This window comes from Pleurodeles waltl, chromosome 4_2 (genome assembly GCF_031143425.1).
Source record: "Pleurodeles waltl isolate 20211129_DDA chromosome 4_2, aPleWal1.hap1.20221129, whole genome shotgun sequence".
NCBI lineage: Eukaryota > Metazoa > Chordata > Amphibia > Caudata > Salamandridae > Pleurodeles > Pleurodeles waltl.
This window is the reverse complement of record NC_090443.1, coordinates 28,581,806-28,603,851: the sequence shown is the minus strand read 5'-3', so window position 1 is coordinate 28,603,851 and position 22,046 is coordinate 28,581,806. Positions and strand designations below refer to the sequence as shown.

The window sequence follows — 22,046 nt, the reverse complement described above, 5'->3', positions numbered from 1 at the left end:
GCATTCCCAGACCATGTGATAAAAATTAGCTGAGGGTGTGGCACATCTGGGGCACTCTGACTTGGCGCTGGGGTAGATTCTATTGATACGGGCTGGAGATAAATAGGCTTGATGGATATAGTTAAATTGCGTGTATCGTAGTCTGGTGTTACGTGACACCGTTTTAATCGTGGTAAGTGCGCCTTCCCAGGTTTTTGGGGGGGATTGGTGCTATTAGGGTGATGTCCACTAGGGATTTAGCCGGGGATAAACTGGTGAGAGCGCCTGTTATAAGTATTTTGTGTAGTGTTTTGATAATACCTTTAGTATTGCCTATAGTTAGAAGGGCTGTAAGTAAGGGGGATTCATTGGGTTCGGTGTGTCTACTACCCCAAAAGTTACGTAAACATTTAGTGAGGGCGCCATATATTAAGAAAGCTCCAGTTTGCATTGTCCTAGCAGACACCTGTTCATCAAAAGTGGTTATATGGGAGTTAGAATATAAGTCTCCCACATTTAACTTTTCAGTATCTCGTATATCATGATGGGATGACAAGTCATGTACCATTGGTATTTGGGATAGTGGTATCAAAGGAGAGTAAGGGGGGAGTCAGTTTTGCCCTGTGCGTATCTTTTACAGCAAAATCTAGCTGCATCTAGTAATGGGGATCTATTCGGAGGATAAGGGGGGCCAGGCAATAGTGTTGTTAGGATTGTTTGTAGTGCTGTGTATGTATTCAGCGCTACGTATTCTGGGGTGGTTGAGTTATTAAGCCATAGTGCTATCCAATGTAGCTGTGCCGCTGCATAATATAATTCTAGGTTTGGCATGCCTAAGCCGCCCTCCTCTTGTGAGTGTTGTGTAATAGATAGTGCCACCCTCCGTCTGTCTCTGCCCCAGAGTAGGTCGGTCAAAAGGGAGTGTAGTATGTGAAAGAATGAATGTGGTAGTGATATCGGGAGGGCGGTAAAACAGTATAGGAAGCGTGGCAGAATTAACATTTTAGCTATGGCGGTCCTGCCCATAGGGGGTAGTGGGAGCGAGCTCCAGAATGACAACGAGCCGCGGGTAGATCTAATCAGTCGGTCCAGATTACCCTCCTTTAGGTCCGTCATTGAGTGATAGACCTGTATACCTATGTATTTAAAAGTTGAGAGGGACCAGGGGAGTTGATATTGAGGTAATATCCTTTGGTGTTCTTGTGATATAGGAGTGAGGGGGAAGATACATGATTTAGACCAGTTTATGTGTAATCCTGAGGCCAGTGCAAAGTTGTCTAGTATGTGCATTATCTCTGTAACAGATGTAGAGTGTTTGCGCAGATATATTGGGGCATCATCAGCATTTAAAGACACAATGTGATATAAGTTGAATTCTGGGATGCCCCACTTATGAGCGTTACTTCGAAGTTTGATTGCTAGCGGTTCCATTGCGACAGCGAATAATAAGGGAGAGAGCGGGCAGCCCTGTCGGGTGCCCCTACCAATGGGAAATATTTCGGAGATAATTTACCCTGTTTTAACTCGGGCAATGGGTTTATGGTATAGTGTCCTGATCCAGTTTATGAAGCCGGGTTGAAAACCAAATGCCTTCAGTGTGCGGTAAAGGTAGTTCCAGCTTAGTGTATCAAAAGCTTTTTCTATGTCCAAGGACATGGCCACTGCTTCCTCTGTGGTGTTACTATGCATTAAACGGATTAATCTTCTAATGTTTAAAAAAGTGTTCCTACCTTGTATAAATCCTGATTGGTCTGGGTGTATTAAGTTTGGTAAATAGGGGAGTAATCTGTTTGCTAGAATCTTCCCTAAAAGTTTGCAGTCAGAGTTGAGTAGAGAGAGAGGTCTGTATGATCTGACATCCAAGGGGTCTCGGCCTAGTTTTGGGAGCACGACTATTAGTGCTTCGCGCATTAAGTCTGGGAGTTGTTTACTGTTGTGTGCTTCGTTGAACACCTCTAGGAGGGGTTGTAAAAGATGATTGGGTTGTGATTTATAGTATTCCGCTGGCAATCCGTCTGGACCTGGGGCTTTATTACTTGCCATTTGTGAAAGAGCTAATCTTAGTTCTTCTATTGCTATAGGGTCGTCCAACATGTCTGTATTGTTTATTATATGCGGATTTTGGGGGATCATTGTTAGTAATTCAGTCAGTTGCTGTTCAGTGGGGGGGAGGAGGGTTGATATAGGGTGCGATAATACGTATGAAAGGCTGTGTTAATTTCGACCTGGGTGTTAACTACGAGGCCTGTGTGTAGTTTAATCGTGCCTATAGGTAATGACTGCGCTGGTTGGACGACCAGCCAGGATAACATTTTACCGGATCTATCCCCTTCTGCGAGCTGTCGTGCCTGATAATGTCTGTAATCATGCTTGCACAGCCTGGTGTCTGTTTCGCTATAACTGGTTCTGAGCGGGCTCAGTGCCTCCAGAGAGGATATATTTGTGGAAACCTCTACTTCTGCCTTGCATAGTTTAATTTCTAGTTCTTGCAATTCTTTAGTAAGTATTCTTTTGACTCCCACAGTGGCCGCCAGGCAGTGGCCAAGAACCACAACTTTGTGAGCATCCCATTCAATAGCGTGCATTGAAGCAGAATCCTTATTTAGTGTAAAGTAGTTTGATAGGCAATTGGATATCTCTGCTTGGAAGGGGGGTCTGTGAGGGCCTCCGGTTGTAGGCGCCAGGTTGGAATACGAGTGTGCGTGCGGCCCCAACATAGTGTAGTATATAGCGGGTTGTGGTCTGAGATGGTACGGGCTAGGTATCCTGACGTGTTAATTTTATGGATTATGTTGGGTGTTGCAAATATCATGTCTATTCTGGTGTGTAGTTTATGTACTGATGAATAGTAGGAGTATTCTCGTTGTGTGGGGTGCTCCGTTCTCTAGATTTCCTTCAGACCATTATTGGAGGCCCACTCTGCTAGATCGGTGGAAGTTCGCTTGGCGGGGCAGTGTTGAGAGGAGGAAATGAGCGATCCATATCTATGCCTAACACTGAATTAAAGTCCCCACCCCATATGCTAGCTTCCGCTGGGTGTCTAAGTTTGCTAGTATTAAGTGTCCACAAGAATTCATGGTGGCCTGTGTTAGGGGTATACAGAGCGATTAATGCTAAGGGATAACCATCCAATACTCCATCCAATACTCCCTCTAATATCACATAACGCCCGTTTGGATCGTTTTGTGTTCGGGACCTTACAAATGGGACCCCTGTTGCTACCCAGAAGGTAGTGCCGTATAATTGTCCTCGCCATTTTGTGCTTGTGCTCTTTAGTGAGGGCCCGTTTAGGTGAGTCTCCTGTAGCATAGCTATATGTATCTGGTGACGCTTAAGGTATGTATAAATCCGTTGGCGTTTGCATGTGGATGCCATTCCCCCGACGTTCCATGTGATTATTTTGTATTGTGGGGTGTTATGTGGAGATAGAGGGGCCATGATATATGTGCTGATTTATTGGTGCTGGTGGGCATGACTTCCTTGTGCTGTGTGCAGCCTTGATATACCCAGTGTGCCTTGTGTGTAGGTGCTTACCATCTTTGGTAACATTTGCTATGTTTGTATTGGGAGCGCAATTGTGACGCCTATTACTATGATCATGATCTACATTATGTACCCCGAGTGGGTTCCATCTAATAACATAAAGAACAATAACTATGTAAAACATTAACTGTGCATGCAACACGGCTAGAGGTGAGCCAGTGTCTGCCAGCTTGGTGAACCAGTCCATATGGAACAGGGGGTACTTCGGGTTCATGCTTTCGAGTCAGTAAGTTTACCGGCCCATATCGCTCTTGTTTCTGGTGCGTCTGCATGGGGGCCTCCGACGATCACTGGTCTGTAGTTTAGGTAAGTGATAGGGACTGAATGTGCACAATTCAGGTCCAATCAGCTAGGCAAGGTAGTCAGGTGTTTATGGAAGTAGGGCATGTCTCAAGTTGTGGAGGTATCCCGGTCCTGCTTGGTTAGCAGATATCATCCGCTGTGCGCAGCGTGAGGGTAGGGCCTCGGTTAGAGTCTGTGGAGTCATATTGTACATCTGGCTCAAGTTCAGCTTCATCTTGAGTGGAGAGAGAAGTTGCAGATGCTTTGCTAAAGTGTGCTGTGGCCTGCAGTAATGAAGTACGATCCGCTTGAGACTGTTCCAGTGAGAGTTTAGTATCTGGTTTCCTGCGAGGTTTACGCCTGTTCTTTGGGGATAACCATTTCTCAGTTGGGGTATTTGGGCTTATCGGGTCAGCTAGTCCTTTGGCGTGCAGCCAGGTCCAGGCATACTCTGGGGTCGCAAAAAAAAGAGAATGCGAGTGTTATCCTGTATGCGCAGTTTGGCGGGAAACATTAAAGCGTACTTAATGTCATGCTCCTGCAGTCTTTCTTTGACCCTGAAGAAGGAGTTGCGTTTCTTCTGTACTTCCGCTGTAAAGTCTGGGTAAGCTGTAATTTCTGCATTTTCGTACTTAACAGGGCCTGATTTTCAGAATAATTGCAGGATGAGGTTTCTGTCCCGATAATTAAGTAGTCTTGCTATGAACGGGCGTGGCCGGGCGCCTGGGGGGGTGGGGGGAGGGTCTTCCAGGGACCCTGTGTTCACGCTCTACAGAGAAGAATTTCGGGATATTATTTTGTGCCCGTTAGCCATTGTTCAATGAATAATTCTGTGCTGGGGCCTTCTGCCCGTTCTGGAAATCCCACAAAGCGAATGTTGTTCCGTTGTGATCTGCCCTCGGCGTCTACGGTCTTGCGCTTCAGGGCTTCGACCTCGGATGATATTGTCGTTAGTTGTAGTTGGAGGTCTCTTATCAATGGTGTTGTCTGTTTCGCATCCACTTCAAGCATTGTTACCCTTTCCGCTAGGGCTTGTTGATCCATGCGAAGGAAGTTGACATCTTCATCAACTGATCCTATTCTTGCTTCTAGCGTGGTTTTGGTGTCTAGGATTGCCTGTAGGATTTTCTCAAATTGCGTTGTATGAGTTTGGAGAGTAGCCTCCAACTTCTTTAGTGCCTGGTGTGTTACCGACGGCTCCGATGGTGGAGCTGGCTCATCCAAGTCCATGTTTCCAGGTGGCACACGTGGGGTCTTTGGTTTGCCCATCGGTGATCTTGATGTGGCTTGGTTTATCGGGGCCAACGTGATGTGCTCCAGGCGTTCTAGAGGTTTTATTAATTATGTTTTCCGATGTTCAGCTCAGCTGCACCCTGAATGGAACTAGTTGGAGGTTGCAGTGCAGATTTAACCTGAGTTTGCGAGCAGTTAGTTTTGGTCAAGTGAGGGTAGAATCTTAGTTCATAGGACCATGAGTTCCAAGCAAGTGTTGCCCCCTCGGTGGATTGTAGTTTTAGCCCACTGCTTTTCAGGAATCTTATTCCCTATATGTTGGCACGAGATATGCTTAGGCGCAGACCGGGTTCCGGAGGAGCTGGTTTGATATATTTAGGTGATGTTCACTCTGGTTTAGTAATTTGTATTGGAGCAGACAGTGGTTGTGAGGTAAATCTGTTGTGGGTAAGCACTGCGCGCAGCCCCTCTATGGGCTGCGCGGCACTAATCCACTGCCTTTACGGCCTCCAAGTACCCATGTGGGGCCTAGCATATGTCCGGGGGGCCCCACGACTCGGTGCGCATCGCCGAACGGGCGCGATGTAGGTCACTGTGGGGTGTGGAGGGTCCACGGTTATTGGGCTGCTCCATGCCCACCAGAGGAACTAAATGGTTGCACCCTCCTGTGCCGCGGAAGGCTTGAGTCCCCCGCAGCCGGAGCTCGCCGCCCGCCTCAGAGATAGTCCACCGCCTCGCGCTGTGTTTATTACCCGGGGCCGCGCGCGCCCAGAGGGGAGGGGGCAAAGTCCTGCAGGCCCAGCGGCCTATCACCTGAGAGCCCGTCGGTGCAGCGCCGCGGCCCGTGCAGCTGGGCCTGCTATGTCCAGCGGCCCAACTGCTGAAGGGCCTCCGGGGCCGCCGCCTCCCAATGAGTCCTCACATGGGGCTCCGGTCCCGGGCCCAGCGCCACCTCTCTTGGTCCTCGATTCTACGTGGACTCTTCAGCCCCACCGCCGCTCCCCCTCTGGGCGACACGCAGCAGCCGCTTGGCCTCCCGCCGCGCACCGGCGAGGAGCTCTCTCCGGAGCTTGGTGCAGGGTGCCCGTCCCTGAGGCCACGGCACTGTGGTTTCAGTGGTCCCTGGGTCGTGCTGCAGTGCGCCAGAGAACCCCGATGGCTGCGCAAACGATGCCTTCCGTGTAGAAGGACGGAGGCTTCTCGTACAGGATGTTTTACAAGGGCCGAGAGCGGAGCTGCGAACTATGTGACTGCTCCGGACACCATGTTTGCCACGCCCCCCTGTTCTCATAAACATATGCAAAAGAATGTTCCTACATTTCGACCCTGAAAGACTATACTTACAGACCTACACTAGAAGATTCCACACACAAACCTGCAGTAGATGTTTTCGCCCACAGATCCGCTGCTGGAAATTGCCCTGCAGAACTATAGAGCGAAAAGGACAAAACAAGTTCACATAAAGGTTGGCCTACAACAGGGACAGCTCTTTAGAAATATTGGCAGACTTGGCTTTACAGATTACATTAGGAAAGGCTCTGAATACCTATGATTGACTATTAATAGACTCACTCAGGGCTAACCACAGACTGATTCAGGGAGAATGATCCTCTAATACTCCAAGCTGCATAGTACTTTCTTTGAATATATTGAAGTAATATGCAACATTTGTTACCTTACCTGCTCCAGCCCTCTCACCCACTACAGCACACCATCGCTGGCACCAGCCACATAACTCTGTTCCCCAATTTTCATGGTACTGTGCTCTTAAACCCCCCTTTCATCCACTCACCTCATACTTCTGCACCTCAAGCTGTAGCCTCTGGATGTTGTTCAGGGTTTCTGTGTATTTAGGCATTAAGATGTTTGGATTTCCCATCTGTGGGTTCTTCTCATAAACATCTTTCATTTTATCTAGAGCCTCCCTGAAGAGATAAAAAAAACAAAGTACTAATAGCAATTACCGAATACTTTAGCAGCATAATTCATTTTTTAAAACGTCAATCTCTTCTGAATTAAACCACTAGGTGGCCAGATTACACAGTTTACCCACATGAAGAAAAGATCCCTACCATTGATTTGCTTGAGTCTCAAAAAGTATCCCCTGTGGAGTCGCTTGGATCTCAAGAATGCCCTACGACTTTATTTTAGTTACATTTTTTGTATTTGTTAGTACTACTACAAATAAATAGAAGTGAACTAACAAAACCCCAAAGACTAGAAAATTAAATCAGTAGAATGTAATGTCTTTAAAGACAATATGCTATAGTTTGTAAGTGGATACAAAGATAATTCCACAGCATTGGTCCACAATAAATGAGGGCACTGCCGCCTACTCCCGATAGACTAATCCAATGATGTGAAATGTGAGTCAGAATAGCAGAGTAAGGCCCTACTAAGAACGTACATGAAGGATCCATCATTCAGACATGAGCTACCAATCTCTGAAAACACTTTATGGAAAAAACTGCGTTTGTGAAACAGGTAATCTGTTTTATGACACAGGCAATAAAGTTTCTGCTTGGCAGCCAAAAATGGTCAGTTTTCTTTGGCCCAACTGACTTCCTTATTGCTACATTCTTGACCGGTTGAAGCTGCTTTTTTTGGGGAGACCAAGGAAGGGGCTGGTAAAATATTTAAACCCAGACAACACATGCGCTCAGATAATTTTGCATGGGATGATGTTGGTAAGAAAGGCAGTATTTTGTACAGGTGATGTTGTGTGTGAAAACATGATGCTGACAATCATTAATCTGCGATTCTCATGCAGTTTTAGACAAATACCTTTAGATTTGTCAGTTGGCAAACATGGAAAGCATAACAACTGGGGCCAGATGTAATCTTTTCAATTATGTTTGCTACTCAGATGTGCAGTAGGTCTATTTTGCTCCAATTCAAGTTGCTACTCGGCATCTCAAAATAGAAGAGAACAATTTCCTAAGGTAGGAAATTGACTCTGATGAACATAAACAATTAACTACGTACCAACTGTTTAAGTCAGGTCATAGCTACTAAATGATCCACTAAGTAAGCCAACAGCTTTACAAACACATTCAAAAGCACAGGGGACAGCGATGAGACTGAGAAATTGCAAAGCATGTCTGCATGATCAAAATTATCATAAGATCACAGACTGACAAAGGTCCTTCCCACCTCTCTTAGCCATGTCTTAAAAATGAAATGATTCTGTTAAGCAACATGGCCAACAACAAGAGTTAGCCCTGGGCCCCTTTGTCGGTCCCCTTAGAATCCTGCATAATCCTGTCTCCCTAGAAGGAATATTTTGTAAAATGCTCCTGAGCTGCATCAGAGGTTAGCTATGGAAGCATGGGCGGCCACATTTCTTGTGGCTGACTTGCCCTTTGGCCAGGGGAAGCAGACTGAAGCCTCTGTTGACGAAGATGAACTGGTGCGGGAGGAAGGACATGTTGGTTAAGAGGCCGGTCTTGCTGAGTTAAGGATCATACTTGGCTTAGGGAGGGATGTACAGCTAGTGGGGCAACAAAGACCAGAGCCTGACTGCTCGGTGGCAGAGGATACTGCCCTGTTCCTTCCACCTTACTGCCTGAGGCACCTAGGCTAGTGTGGCATGCCAATGAGTATTGGAGGGCGGCAGACTGACGAGTGGACACAAGCGGTTGAAGGGGATAGACAAGGGAATCCTTACACACACTGACTGGGCCGGACTGATGCTCTGCAGTACCTGTGGGCCCCCTTGTTCCAGAGGTTGACCTGGGCCCAAGGAACACTGGAGCATCTTGTATGTGGCCCCTGGCAAAGATTGCAGCCCACAAGCTCAACCTAACATAAAACGACAGGGCTGCAATGAAACACAAGGAAGGCTTTAAAGGGCTGTACGCCCTGCAGAGCAAATTACTTATCTTTGGGAACGCTTGTCCTGATAGTCTCTATCTATCTGCAGATTCCTCATCTTTCGAGTATTCACCAGGTGTTAGACTGGATCCGGAATCCTTTCAGCAGTACCTCGGGCTGCTGTCCGGTAGCATCATGCTGCTCTACAAATGACATGTGGAGCCTATATAGGTGCCAATCCTGTGTGCTGTCAGTTGCTATAGAGTTTGTCAGTGCACCCAGATGCAGAGCCCCAAGAACAAATTGGTTGCGACCAGTGTGCGGATTCCTAGACCTGGGATCTTAGGACAGAGTCCAATCACAGAACGGGGAGGACAGGCATGCCAGTGAGGGATCTGCAGCTAGACTGCCTTTCTACCAGAAACAGCATTACGGAAGGTAATTAACTTGTTCTTCTGATAGAGACCTTTAACTGCAGATTTCTCACCTTTTGCAGAGATACCAAAGCAGCATCTTTTTGGAAAAAGATCTATGAATGGACTCAAACAAGTAAGCCCTACAGGACCAAGAAGGCAAAATGGCCCTCCTAGCAAACCTGTCTGTCCAAACAATAGTTCTCCATGATCGTATGGCAGACATCCATGTAGCTACGTAGCATCTGTCTAGGACAGAGACTCTGCATGCTAATGCAGTGGTAGAAGCTTTGGACCTAATAGAACGAGCATGTTGTCCTTCAGGGGACTACTTTTTAGCCAACATGTAGTAGATCTTAAAGCAGCATACAATACAGTGGGAGATGGCCCTCTTCTGCAGAGCCTGCATTTTTTGCTCCAAAGTGCCTCACAAAGAGTGGATCGTCCAACCGTTGGTCCTTTGTATGATCAATGTAAAAGCAGAGGACTCCTTTAAGATCTCCTGCACTTTAGAGAGTTGAGGTGGAGTATAGAAATCCAGTAGCGTGATAGTTTGACCAACGTGGCACAGTGTCACAACTTTTGGTACAAATGATGCTCGTGAGAGGTTGAGATCAGAGACATCTGGTCTCTGATGAAGTGTCAGCTACATATCAACCTTGTGGGCCTAAAGGCTACCCATTTGCCACTGAAAACATTCCTTCCATCCATCTAGGATGGTCCATATGCTCAAGGGCAACACTACTGTCCTGTGGTATTGCAACAAAGAGGGAGGCCTGGGGTCTCAGACTCTGTGCCAGGAGGCAGATGCCCCCTACCCCTCCAACTCAGAAGTGATGCATTAGTCAACACTGTCAGTACAGGGTGGGGTAGTGAGGTGGGATTTCTACTAACCCAATCGTGGTCCAGCAACCACCATTTTAGGTCTTTCGCAAAACTAGATCTGAATGTAGTTTGAGAGATCCTGATGATGTTGGTCCAACTGGGACTTCAAATCCCACTGTGGAGCCCACATAAGTCACCTGGCATGCTGGACCTGCAGGAATCCATCAGTCCCAGGAGCCTTAGAGTTGACTTCGCTAAAATCCAGGACTGAGGCTAAAGGATGGGATCATAGCCTGAATGTCTCTCTCCCAGGAGAAAATCACAAATCAGAGTTGTGTCCTGAATGGCTCCTAGGAAAGGGTGTGTATGAGATGGAGTCTGGTATGAGTCTGGCATGTTGATAGTGAACCCCAAGGGTCACAGGTTAGCCATACCTTGGAGTTGGTGGACTACTGCCTGGGGCGACCTTGCCTTAACAGCCAGCTGTTGAGGTGAGCGAAGACTAGCAACCCTGACTTTCTAAGGTGTGCTGTCACCAAACCAATGGGTACTGGTAAAACGAAAGGATACCAAAGTGGAGGACCACAAACTGAAAATGCTCCTGTCCCACTACAAACTGCAGATAGCACAGCTAGGCCAGCAGCACGGGTAAGTGCAAATAACTGTCCAACATCACCATCCAGTCCCTAGGGTCGAGGGCTTATAACCTGGGTTAGAGTGAACATTTTGAATTTCTTCTTCTGGAGAAAGGCGTTGAGAGGTCACAGGTCTAAAATAGGCCGCAGGCTTTCATCTTTCTTGGGCACCAGAAAATTGCAGGAATAACAGACACGACCTACATCTGGTGCAGACACCCTCTCAATAGTCCTTGTAGCCAAAAGGGCTTGCAGGGAGTGGTCCTTCAACAGTCGCTGGGGGATGGTGGAACATGCAGCAGGGACGAAAGCAAGGGTAAAAAGTATCCCCTGATAAATATCTGTAGAACCTACTTATCCAGTGTTATTGCCTGCCAACCAAGGAAGAATGGGTGGATTGTGCCTCCCACCGGGTGGCTGTGCTTATATAAAGGCATGCTAAATAAGGTTGGCATGTTGGGTTGCAGGGGGAGGGCTATACTGAGCAGCCAGTTGACCTTGGCTGCGAGCGTGGTGGGCACTATGGCCTCAACAGCAAAACTGCTGGATTCCTTCTGAAGGCTGGTGGTACGAGGCACCTTGGCCAAATCCGCAAAAAAGCGCCGTAGACCTACTGCTGATGGTGAGGTGGGGGAGACACGCCTGGAGAGAGTGTGGAAGCTCTGCTCTCTTTAAAACACTCTAGAGCGGAATCAGCCTTGCTGTCAAACAGGTGAGTCTCATTGAAGGATATGTCCATTAGAAGGAATGGACATTGTATGAGAACTTAGTCAATTGTAGCCATGCATGGCGATGAATGGCAACACTGGTTTTGATGGCCTACCAGATGGAACCAGTGTCGTCCAAGCCATAATGAATCATGCACTTGTCCACATCACGTTGTCCTGAGACGCTTGAGTGAGAACAGGTCGGTGATCAGGTCGGTGATCTTCAGGCACACCAGGCAGGGAAGTGCCACCACTTCCCAAAGGGCATAGGAATAGCACCCAAGAAGAAGCTTGGGTTTTCTAATTGGAGTGCCAGACTGGCAGAGAAATACTTGTTCCCCAAATATTTCTATCTGCTTAAATTTCCTATTGTGGGACGTGTTATAGAAGGTGTTTGGGTAATACCTGCTTCTGAAGGCTTGCACCACAAGGAATTCGGGGGAATGGTGCTGCAAGACGAAAGTAGGGTCATCAGAAGCAAAGCAATGGTGCCTGCCAATTTGTTGACTGACTGGAGAATGTTCAGCCCAAGCCCCCAACAAGGTATCCGCCAGGACCTTATTGAATGGAAGAAGGGGCTCAGAAGATGTTTGCCCCAGTCGGAGAACTTCTGTCAGGACACTGGTCTTAACCTTCAAGATAGGAAGCTGGAGGTCAATTACCTTGGCCGCTATACACATTACAATAGCATAGGACACCGGTCTTAACCTTCAAGAAGGGAAGATGGAGGTCAATTACCTCGACCGCTATACACATTACAATGGAATAGGAAGCAGATTCCTCTGTGGCTGGTCCAAGGGAAGAGAGTGCACCGATTTGTGGGAAAGTATAGAGACCACTATCCTCCTGTAAGTCATCCTTCCAATTATAAACTTGGTAGGAGTAAGCAAACTCACCACCCAGGTTATATTCATTGTCCGAGTCCATACCAGAATGTAGGCAGAATGTGTTCTCATTTGTGAAGGTGGTAATTCAAGTCAGGGAAGTGATGCCTCAGGCAGGACTTTGGTCAAGATCGGACCGGCATCAATTTGGTGTCACAGAGAACTACTGGGACCTACTCCTTGGGTGCCCATGGAGTCAGAATCGGAATGAAAGTGCCCATGGCTGGTGTAGTTTGTGGTGCTGAAAGTGGGCGGAGAACCCAACTGGAGTTAAGGGAAAGCCTGCCAATGGTACTACAAATGGAGGGCCTCTCTGCTCCGTGGGTCCCAAGAGGTGAGCCAGAGGGAGTCAGTAGGGATCCGAAGATCTGGAGAATAGCCTTGTGGAACTCTTTGATTTTATGTTGCATGGCTGTTGGCCCAGGAAACTCGGGTTGAACTGTGCTTGTTCAGGCGACTGGAAGGGGGTGGAATCCCACTTTGATTTCTTGTAATTCTTATTTGACCTACCTGACAATTAGGACCATGACAAAGAATGGTCTCTAGGGTAGCTTCATCAATACCCAGAAAGGGACCAAGCTTTGGTCAAGGACTGTGACTTGCAGCAGTCTCGACAAGGAATCTTTTTATGCTTTGCGGTGGAAACCTTTACTTTGCGGTCCTTGATGGTCTCTGGGTTCATCAACGTGCAGTCACTGCAGGCTTGGAGTCTTTCGCTGACCCCAGACACTATTGATACACCTGGTGGGGGTCTGTCACAGATATTTGTTTGTGACAGTCCCTACAGGTATTAAAACCTGTAGTTTTTTGCAGTTACATCCCTTGCACATTAAAGAGAAATTTTGAGGAAAATGCAGGGAGCTCTGGAGCTGCATCTGGTGGCGCAGAAAGAAAGAAACTCTCATCAGTGCACAGGTGTGGTGCGAATGTTGGCCCCGCCGTCAGTTTCAGAGCAGAACGGCCACAGTACAGAGCCGTATGGTGCCACATGAAGGCATGTGGAGGTACTTCTGAAAAGTTTCAGGATCCAGTCTGGCGCCTAAAAAATATTTCAAAGGTGAGAAATCTGCTGCTTGAAGTCTCCATCAGAACAGTACCACACAGTGAGTGAGTAGAAGCAAGTCCACCCAAAAGTACTAAAAGACTGTCAGAGAAAGGCATGCCTTCAACTCTTTATATACCTCTGGACTTCCACACTGAGTCTTTCCCTGAAATGCAGAGGTGTGGGGGAGTTAGCGGCCCTCCCCCAGAGCTCCCCTACGGACCAATGTCTGGGGAACAGATCAAGCCCTGCATCCCCTTAGTGAGGAAGACTGGGCACAATGCCGAGGCTCTGATGTGCGAGTGCCAAGATGTAAAAATAGATGCTGACAGCACTGATTTAGTGGATTTTAAGTGGAAGATGGGGTCCATGACATTTTACACTGGTGCAACGGAGCGACATGGTCACTTTCAGTGTTGGAGAAGTTCCAGATCCAGGGACCAAAACATCAACCATAGTCTCATGCTTGGCCTGCATTGAAAAGAACTATAGCAGCACCCCACATCTCTAGGACCGCCTGGAGGGATATGATGTGGCAAGAGATAGATGGAAAATGTCACTTACCCAGTGTACATCTGTTCGTGGCATTAGTCGCTGCAGATTCACATGCTGTGCATAGTCCGCCGTCTGGTGTTGGGTCGGAGTGTTACAAGTTGTTTTTCTTCGAAGAAGTCTTTTTGAGTCACGAGACCGAGGGACTCCTCCTACTTTGGTTCCATTGCGCATGGGCGTCGACTCCATGTTAGATTGTTTTCCCCGCAGAGGGTGAGGTAGGAGTTGTGTATGTTAGTAATAGTGCCCATGCAATGGAATGAATAAGTATGTACAAAATGAAGGTTAAAGTAATATATTTACAAATGTACAAATGTTGAAGATTACTTCCAAGCGGCTACAGGCTCCCGGGGAGGTGGGTGGGCGCATGTGAATCTGCAGCGACTAATGCCACGAACAGATGTACACTGGGTAAGTGACATTTTCCGTTCGGTGGCATGTGTAGTTGCAGATACACATGCTGTGCATAGACTAGTAAGCAGTTATCTCCCCAAAAGCGGTGGTTCAGCCTGTAGGAGTGGAAGTAGTTTGAAATAAAGTTCTTAGTACAGCTTGACCTACTGTGGCTTGTTGTGAAGATAACACGTCTACACAGTAGTGCTTAGTAAATGTGTGAGGCGTAGACCATGTTGCTGCCTTACATATTTCGTTCATTGGAATATTTCCTAGAAAGGCCATGGTAGCACCTTTCTTTCTGGTTGAGTGTGCCTTTGGTGTAATAGGCAGCTGTCTCTTTGCTTTAAGATAGCAGGTTTGGATGCACCTAACTATCCATCTAGCTATACCTTGTTTTGATATTGGATTTCCTGTATGAGGTTTTTGAAATGCAATAAATAGTTGTTTTGTTTTCCTAATTAGTTTTGTTCTGTCAATGTAGTACATTAGTGCTCTTTTGATGTCTAATGTATGTAGTGCTCTTTCAGCTATTGAGTCTGGCTGTGGAAAGAACACTGGCAATTCTACTGTTTGATTTAAGTGGAACGGTGAGATGACCTTTGGTAAGAATTTTGGGTTGGTTCTTAGAACTACCTTATTTTTGTGTATTTGAATAAATGGTTCTTGTATAGTAAATGCCTGAATTTCACTTACTCTTCTTAGAGATGTAATGGCAATGAGAAATGCAACTTTCCACGTTAAGTATTGCATTTCACAAGAATGCATGGGTTCGAAAGGTGGACCCATGAGCCTTGTCAAGACAATGTTGAGGTTCCATGAAGGAACAGGTGGTGTCCTTGGTGGTATTATTCTCTTTAGGCCCTCCATAAACGCTTTATTGACGGTATTCTAAATAGGGAAGTTGAATGAGTAATCTGCAGGTAACCAGATATTGCTGCGAGATGTATTTTTATGGAATTAAAAGCTAGATTTGATTTTTGTAGATGTAGTAAATATCCTACTACATCTTTTGGAGATGCATGCAATGGTTGGACTTGATTATTATGGCAGTAACAAACAAATCTTTTCCATTTACTTGCATAGCAGTGTCTAGTGGATGGCCTTCTAGCTTGTTTTATGACCTCCATACATTCTTGTGTGAGGTTCAAGTGTCCAAATTCTAGGATTTCAGGAGCCAAATTGCTAGATTCAGCGATGCTGGGTTTGGATGCCTGATCTGTTGTTTGTGTTGTGTTAACAGATCTGGCCTGTTGGGTAGTTTGACATGAGGTACTACTGACAGGTCTAGTAGTGTGGTATACCAAGGTTGTCTTGCCCATGTTGGTGCTATTAGTATGAGTTTGAGTTTGTTTTGACTTAATCTGTTTACTAGATATGGAAGGAGAGGGAGAGGGGGAAAAGCGTACGCAAATATCCCTGACCAATTCATCCATAGAGCATTGCCTTGAGATTGCCGGTGTGGGTACCTGGATGCGAAGTTTTGGCATTTTGCGTTTTCTTTTGTTGCAAATAGATCTATTTGAGGTGTTCCCCAAATTTGGAAGTAAGTGTTCAGGATTTGGGGGTGAATTTCCCATTCGTGGACCTGTTGGTGATCCCGAGAGAGATTGTCTGCTAGCTGGTATTGGATCCCTGGAATAAACTGTGCTATTAGGCGAATGTGGTTGTGAATTGCCCAATGCCATATTTTTTGTGTGAGGAGACACAACTGTGTCGAGTGTGTTCCCCCCTGTTTGTTTAAATAATACATTGTCGTCATGTTGTCTGTTTTGACAAGAATGTATTTGTGGGTTATCATTGGTTGGAATGCTTTCAATGCTAGAAATACTGCTAACAATTCTAGGTGATTTATATGAAACTTTCTTTGATGTACGTCCCATTGTCCTTGGATGCTGTGTTGATTGAGGTGTGCTCCCCACCCTGTCATGGAAGCATCTGTTGTTATCACGAATTGTGGCACTGGGTCTTGGAAAGGCCGCCCTTTGTTTAAATTTGTACTGTTCCACCATAGAAGCGAGATGTATGTTTGGCGGTTTATCAACACCAGATCTAGAAGGTGACCCTGTGCATGTGACCATTGTGATGCTAGGCACTGTTGTAAGGGCCGCATGTGCAATCTTGCGTTTGGGACAATGGCTATGCATGAGGACATCATGCCTAGGCGTTTTAAGACCATCTTTGCGTGTATCTTTTGTGTTGGATACATAGCTTGTATCACCTTGTGAAAATTTTGAACCCTTTGTGGACTTGGAGTGGCTATCCCTTTTGTTGTGTTGATTGTCGCTCCTAAGTATTGCTGTGTTTGACCCGGCAAAAGGTGTGACTTTGCATAGTTGATGGAGAAACCCAGTTTGTAAAGGGTTTGTATAACATAATCTGTGTGGTGTAAACACTTTGTTAGAGAGTTGGTTTTGATTAACCAATCGTCTAGGTACGGGAACATGTGTATTTGCTGCGTCCTGATATGTGCAGCTACTACTGCTAGACATTTTGTAAAGACTCTTGGTGCTGTCGTTATTCCGAATGGCAACACTTTGAATTGGTAATGTATTCCTTTGAATACGAACCTTAGGTATTTCCTGTGCGAGGGATGTATCGGTATATGGAAATACGAGTCTTTTAGATCTAACGTTGTCATGTAGTCTTGCTGTTTCAGTAGTGGTATTACGTCTTGTAACGTGACCATGTGAAAGTGTTCTGATTTGATGTAGGTGTTTAGTGTTCTGAGATCCAATATTGGTCTCAGACTTTTGTCCTTTTTCGGTATTAGAAAGTACAGTGAGTAAACTCCTGTGTTCTTTTGTGTTTTTGGTACTAATTCTATTGCGTCTTTTTGCAGTAATGCTTGAACTTCTAGTCCTAGAAGGTCTATATGCTGTTTGGACATCTTGTGTTTTTTCGGTGGGACGTTTGGAGGGAGTTGGAGAAATTCTATGCAATAACCATGTTGGATAATTGCTAAGACCCAAGTGTCTGTTGTTATCTCCTCCCAAGATTTGTAGAACTGGCTTAGTCTTCCCCCCCACTGGTGTTGTGTGAAGGGGTTGAGTGACTTGTGAGTCACTGCTTGTTTTGAGGGGTTTTGGGCCCTTGAAATTTTCCCCGGTTTCTTGGGAATTGGCCCCCTCTGTATTGGCCCCGAAAGCCTCCCCTTTGATACTGTCCCTGGTAGGTAGACGGTGTTGTTTGTGAGGTGCTGGCTTGTGTGGCTTGACCTCGAAACCCTCCTCTTAAAGTAGTTTTGCGAAATGTGCCAAATGTGCCTCTGTCCTGCGGGGAATAGAGTGCGCCCATGGCTTTAGCTGTGTCAGTGTCTTTCTTTAATTTTTCAATTGCAGTGTCCACTTCTGGTCCAAACAATTGTTGTTCATTGAACGGCATATTGAGCACTGCCTGTTGTATCTCAGGTTTGAAGCCGGATGTGCGCAGCCATGCGTGCCTCCTTATCGTTACAGCAGTATTTATAGTTCTTGCAGCTGTATCTGCTGCATCCATAGAAGAACGGATTTGGTTGTTGGATAGGTTTTGTCCCTCTTCAACCACTTGTTTTGCCCGTTTTTGGAATTCTTTGGGGAGGTGCTCGATGAGATGCTGCATCTCGTCCCAATGGGCTCTGTCATATCGCGCTAGGAGTGCCTGCGAGTTGGCGATGCGCCACTGATTTGCAGCTTGTCCTGCAACCATTTTCCCGGCTGCATCAAACTTTCGGCTCTCCTTGTCTGGAGGTGGTGCGTCGCCTGATGTGTGCGAGTTGGCTCTTTTACGAGCTGCTCCTACGACAACTGAATCTGGTGTCAGTTGTGATGTAATAAAAGCAGGGTCTGTGGGTGGTGCCTTGTATTTCTTCTCCACCCTTGGGGTTATTGCTCTGCTTTTAACTGGCTCCTTAAAGATTTGTTTAGCGTGCCTTAGCATTCCAGGGAGCATAGGAAGGCTTTGATAATTGCTATGGGTGGAGGACAGGGTGTTAAAAAGGAAGTCATCCTCGATAGGCTCTGAATGTAGCGATACGTTTTGAAACTCTGCTGCCCTAGCTACCACCTGAGCATACGCTGTACTGTCCTCAGGTGGTGAGGGCTTAGTGGGGTACGACTCAGGGCTATTGTCCGATACTGGGGCGTCATAGAGATCCCATGCGTCCTGGTCAACTTGGCTCATGGTGGTATGAGCTGGTGATTGTGACGGAGTCTGTGCCGGTGATATAGGAGTTGCCGGTGGTGGAGAGGGTGGTGGAGTTACCTTCTTCACCACTTTTGCTTGTGGTGTTTTTTCTTGTTGTTGGAAATCTAGTTTCCTTTTTCTTCTGATTGGGGGAAGGGTGCTGATCTTCCCTGTACCACTTTGTATAAAGATCCGCTTTTGCGTGTGATCTACAGCTGTTGTTTGTAATTCCTCCTCAAATCTGTGTTTTTGAAGTTGGGAGGACAGTGATTGTTCCTCTGAGTAGGAACTGGCTTTCGGTTCGGTTGCTGGGCGTTTTGGCACCGAAACCGTGTCTTTTGTTGTTTTCGGCTCCGAAGAGATTTTCCTCTTTTTCGGTGTCGTACCTTCTTGGCGTCGACCATCTTCGGTGCTGCTATCTCTGTGCCGAGCAGCTTCGGTGCCGCTGTCTCGGTGTCGACCCTTTTCTGCGGCAGTATCTCGGTCCCGAGATTGCTGCGTGCCTGTGTCTCGACCTGAGTCGGACGATCTTGGCACCAGCTCGCCCTTTTTCGGTGCCGATGGGCAGTCACCTACTTTATGGGTTGAGCCATGGTCTGTCGGCAGTGGCGTCCCCTGGGCTTTGTCTGTTTTTCTGTGTGATGCTTGTTTCGACATCTTACTCACGGTTTCTTCGACGTTGAATTCTTCGGAATCCGATTCATGGATGGAGAATGTTTCTTCTTCTCCCTCTTCCTCGAACCGTTGTTGTCCTGTCGGCGTGGACGCCATCTGCAACCTTCTGACTCTTCGGTCTCGGAGCGTTTTTCTCGACCGAAACGCTCGACAGGCCTCACACGTTTCTTCTTTGTGCTCGGGTGACAGGCACAAGTTACAGACCAAATGTTGGTCTGTATAGGGATATTTACTGTGGCATTTAGGATAGAATCGGAACGGGGTCCGTTCCATCAGTCTCGATGTTGCACGCGGTCGGGCCGACCAGGCCCCGACGGGGGATCGAAATTACCCCGAAGGGCTACCGGAGCTCTTCAAGATTCGTTGTCGATTCTAATCTAGCCCGATACCGAACGAAACAATACCAACGAATTTTCCGTTGATTCTGACTAACTTTCCGACCCGAAACACAGAGCGAAAAGGAACACGTCTGAACCCGATGGCGGAAAAAAAAAACAATCTAACATGGAGTCGACGCCCATGCGCAATGGAACCAAAGTAGGAGGAGTCCCTCGGTCTCGTGACTCGAAAAGACTTCTTCGAAGAAAAACAACTTGTAACACTCCGACCCAACACCAGACGGCGGACTATGCACAGCATGTGTATCTGCAGCTATACATGCCACCGGACATAATGAAAATGTCACTTACCCAGTGTAAATCTGTTTGTGGCATCAGTCGCAGTAGATTCGCATGTTCTGCAATAGCTCGCCATCTGGTGTTGGGCCGGAGTGTTACAAGTTGTTTTTCTTCGAAGAAGTCTTTCGAGTCACGGGACCGAGTGACTCCTCCTTTTGTCTCCATTGCGCATGGGCGTCGACTCCATCTTCGATTGTTTTTCCCCGCAGAGGGTGAGGTAGGAGTTGAATTGTAGTAATAGTGCCCATGCAATGGAGTGACTAAGTATGCACCTATTTAAGGTTGAGATGATACATATATAAATAATTGAAGGTAACTTCCAAACTGCTACAGGCTCCCGGGGAGGCGGGTGGGCACATGCGAATCTACTGCGACTGATGCCACGAACAGATGTACACTGGGTAAGTGATATTTTCAGTTCAATGGCATCTGTCGCTGTAGATACGCATGTTCTGCATAGACTAGTAAGCAGTTATTTCCCCAAAAGCGGTGGATCAGCCTGTAGGAGTGGAAGTAGTCTGAAATAATGTCCTTAATACGGCTTGACCTACTGTGGCTTGTTGTGCGGATAACACGTCTACACAGTAGTGCTTGGTGAATGTGTGAGGCGTAGACCATGTGGCTGCCTTACATATTTCTTGCATTGGGATGTTTCCTAGAAAGGCCATGGTAGCACCTTTCTTTCTGGTTGAGTGTGCCCTTGGTGTAATGGGCAGCTGTCGTTTAGCTTTAAGGTAGCAGATTTGGATGCATTTAACTATCCATCTGGCTATACCTTGTTTTGAAATTGGGTTTCCTGCGTGAGGTTTTTGAAATGCAATAAAGAGTTGTTTAGTCTTTCTGATGTTTTTTGTTCTGTCAATGTAATACATCAATGCTCTTTTGACATCTAATGTATGTAGTGCCCTTTCAGCTACGGTATCTGGCTGTGGAAAGAACACTGGAAGTTCCACTGTTTGATTTAGATGGAACGGTGAAATAACCTTTGGCAAAAATTTAGGATTGGTCCTTAGGACGACTTTATTTTTGTGTAGTTGTATAAAAGGTTCCTGTATAGTAAACGCCTGAATCTCGCTTACTCTTCTCAGGGAAGTAATGGCGATGAGAAATGCCACCTTCCAGGTTAGGAACTGTATGTCGCAGGAGTGCATGGGTTCAAAAGGTGGACCCATAAGTCTAGTTAGGACAACATTTAGGTTCCATGAAGGAACAGGTAGTGTTCTTGGTGGTATAATTCTCCTAAGGCCCTCCATGAATGCTTTAATGACTGGTATTTTATATAGGGAAGTTGAATAGGTAGTTTGCAGGTATGCAGATATTGCTGCAAGGTGAATCTTAATGGAAGAGAAAGCTAGGTTAGATTTTTGTAAGTGAAGCAAGTAACCCACTACATGTTCTGGAGTTGTGTGTAATGGTTGTATTTGATTAATATGGCAGTAGCAAACAAATCTCTTCCATTTACTTGCATAGCAGTGCCTGGTGGATGGCCTTCTTGCTTGTTTTATGACTTCCATACATTCTTGGGTAAGTTGTAAGTGCCCGAATTCTAGGATTTCAGGAGCCAGATTGCTAGATTCAGCGATGCTGGATCTGGGTGTCTGATCTTTTGGTTGTGCTGTGTCAACAGATCTGGCCTGTTGGGCAATTTGATGCAGGGTACCACTGATAGGTCTAGCAGCGTTGTGTACCAGGGTTGCCTTGCCCAAGTTGGTGCTATCAATATGAGTTTGAGTTTGCTTTGACTGAGTTTGTTTACCAGGTAAGGAAGGAGAGGGAGCGGAGGAAAAGCGTAAGCAAATATCCCTGACCAGTTCATCCATAGGGCATTGCCTTGGGATTGTTTGTGTGGGTATCTGGATGCGAAGTTTTGGCATTTTGCGTTCTCCCTTGTCGCAAACAAGTCTATCTGAGGTGTTCCCCAGAGTTTGAAATAAGTGTTCAGAATTTGGGGGTGAATTTCCCATTCGTGGACCTGTTGGTGATCTCGAGAGAGATTGTCTGCGAGTTGATTTTGTATCCCTGGTATAAACTGTGCAATTAGGCGAATTTGGTTGTGAATTGCCCAATGCCAAATTTTTTGTGCTAGCAGGCTTAACTGCGTGGAGTGCGTCCCCCCCTGCTTGTTTAGATAATACATTGTTGTCATGTTGTCTGTTTTGACGAGAATGTATTTGTGAACTATTATTGGTTGGAAAGCTTTTAGTGCTTGAAAAACTGCTAGAAGTTCTA

The 22,046-nt window shown here is 46.4% G+C and overlaps 1 protein-coding gene across 3 annotated transcripts in view; it reads right to left on the bottom strand.

The window, feature by feature from the left end:
* TRIP10 (thyroid hormone receptor interactor 10) overlaps positions 1-22,046 on the bottom strand; it is a 187,670-nt gene that overhangs the window by 7,944 nt on the left and 157,680 nt on the right. For all 3 annotated transcript variants that reach the window (XM_069230480.1, XM_069230482.1, XM_069230481.1), the window contains one exon: positions 6,830-6,962. In XM_069230480.1, coding sequence (XP_069086581.1) covers positions 6,830-6,962 — 133 coding nt within the window. The remainder of the gene's footprint in view (positions 1-6,829; positions 6,963-22,046) is intronic.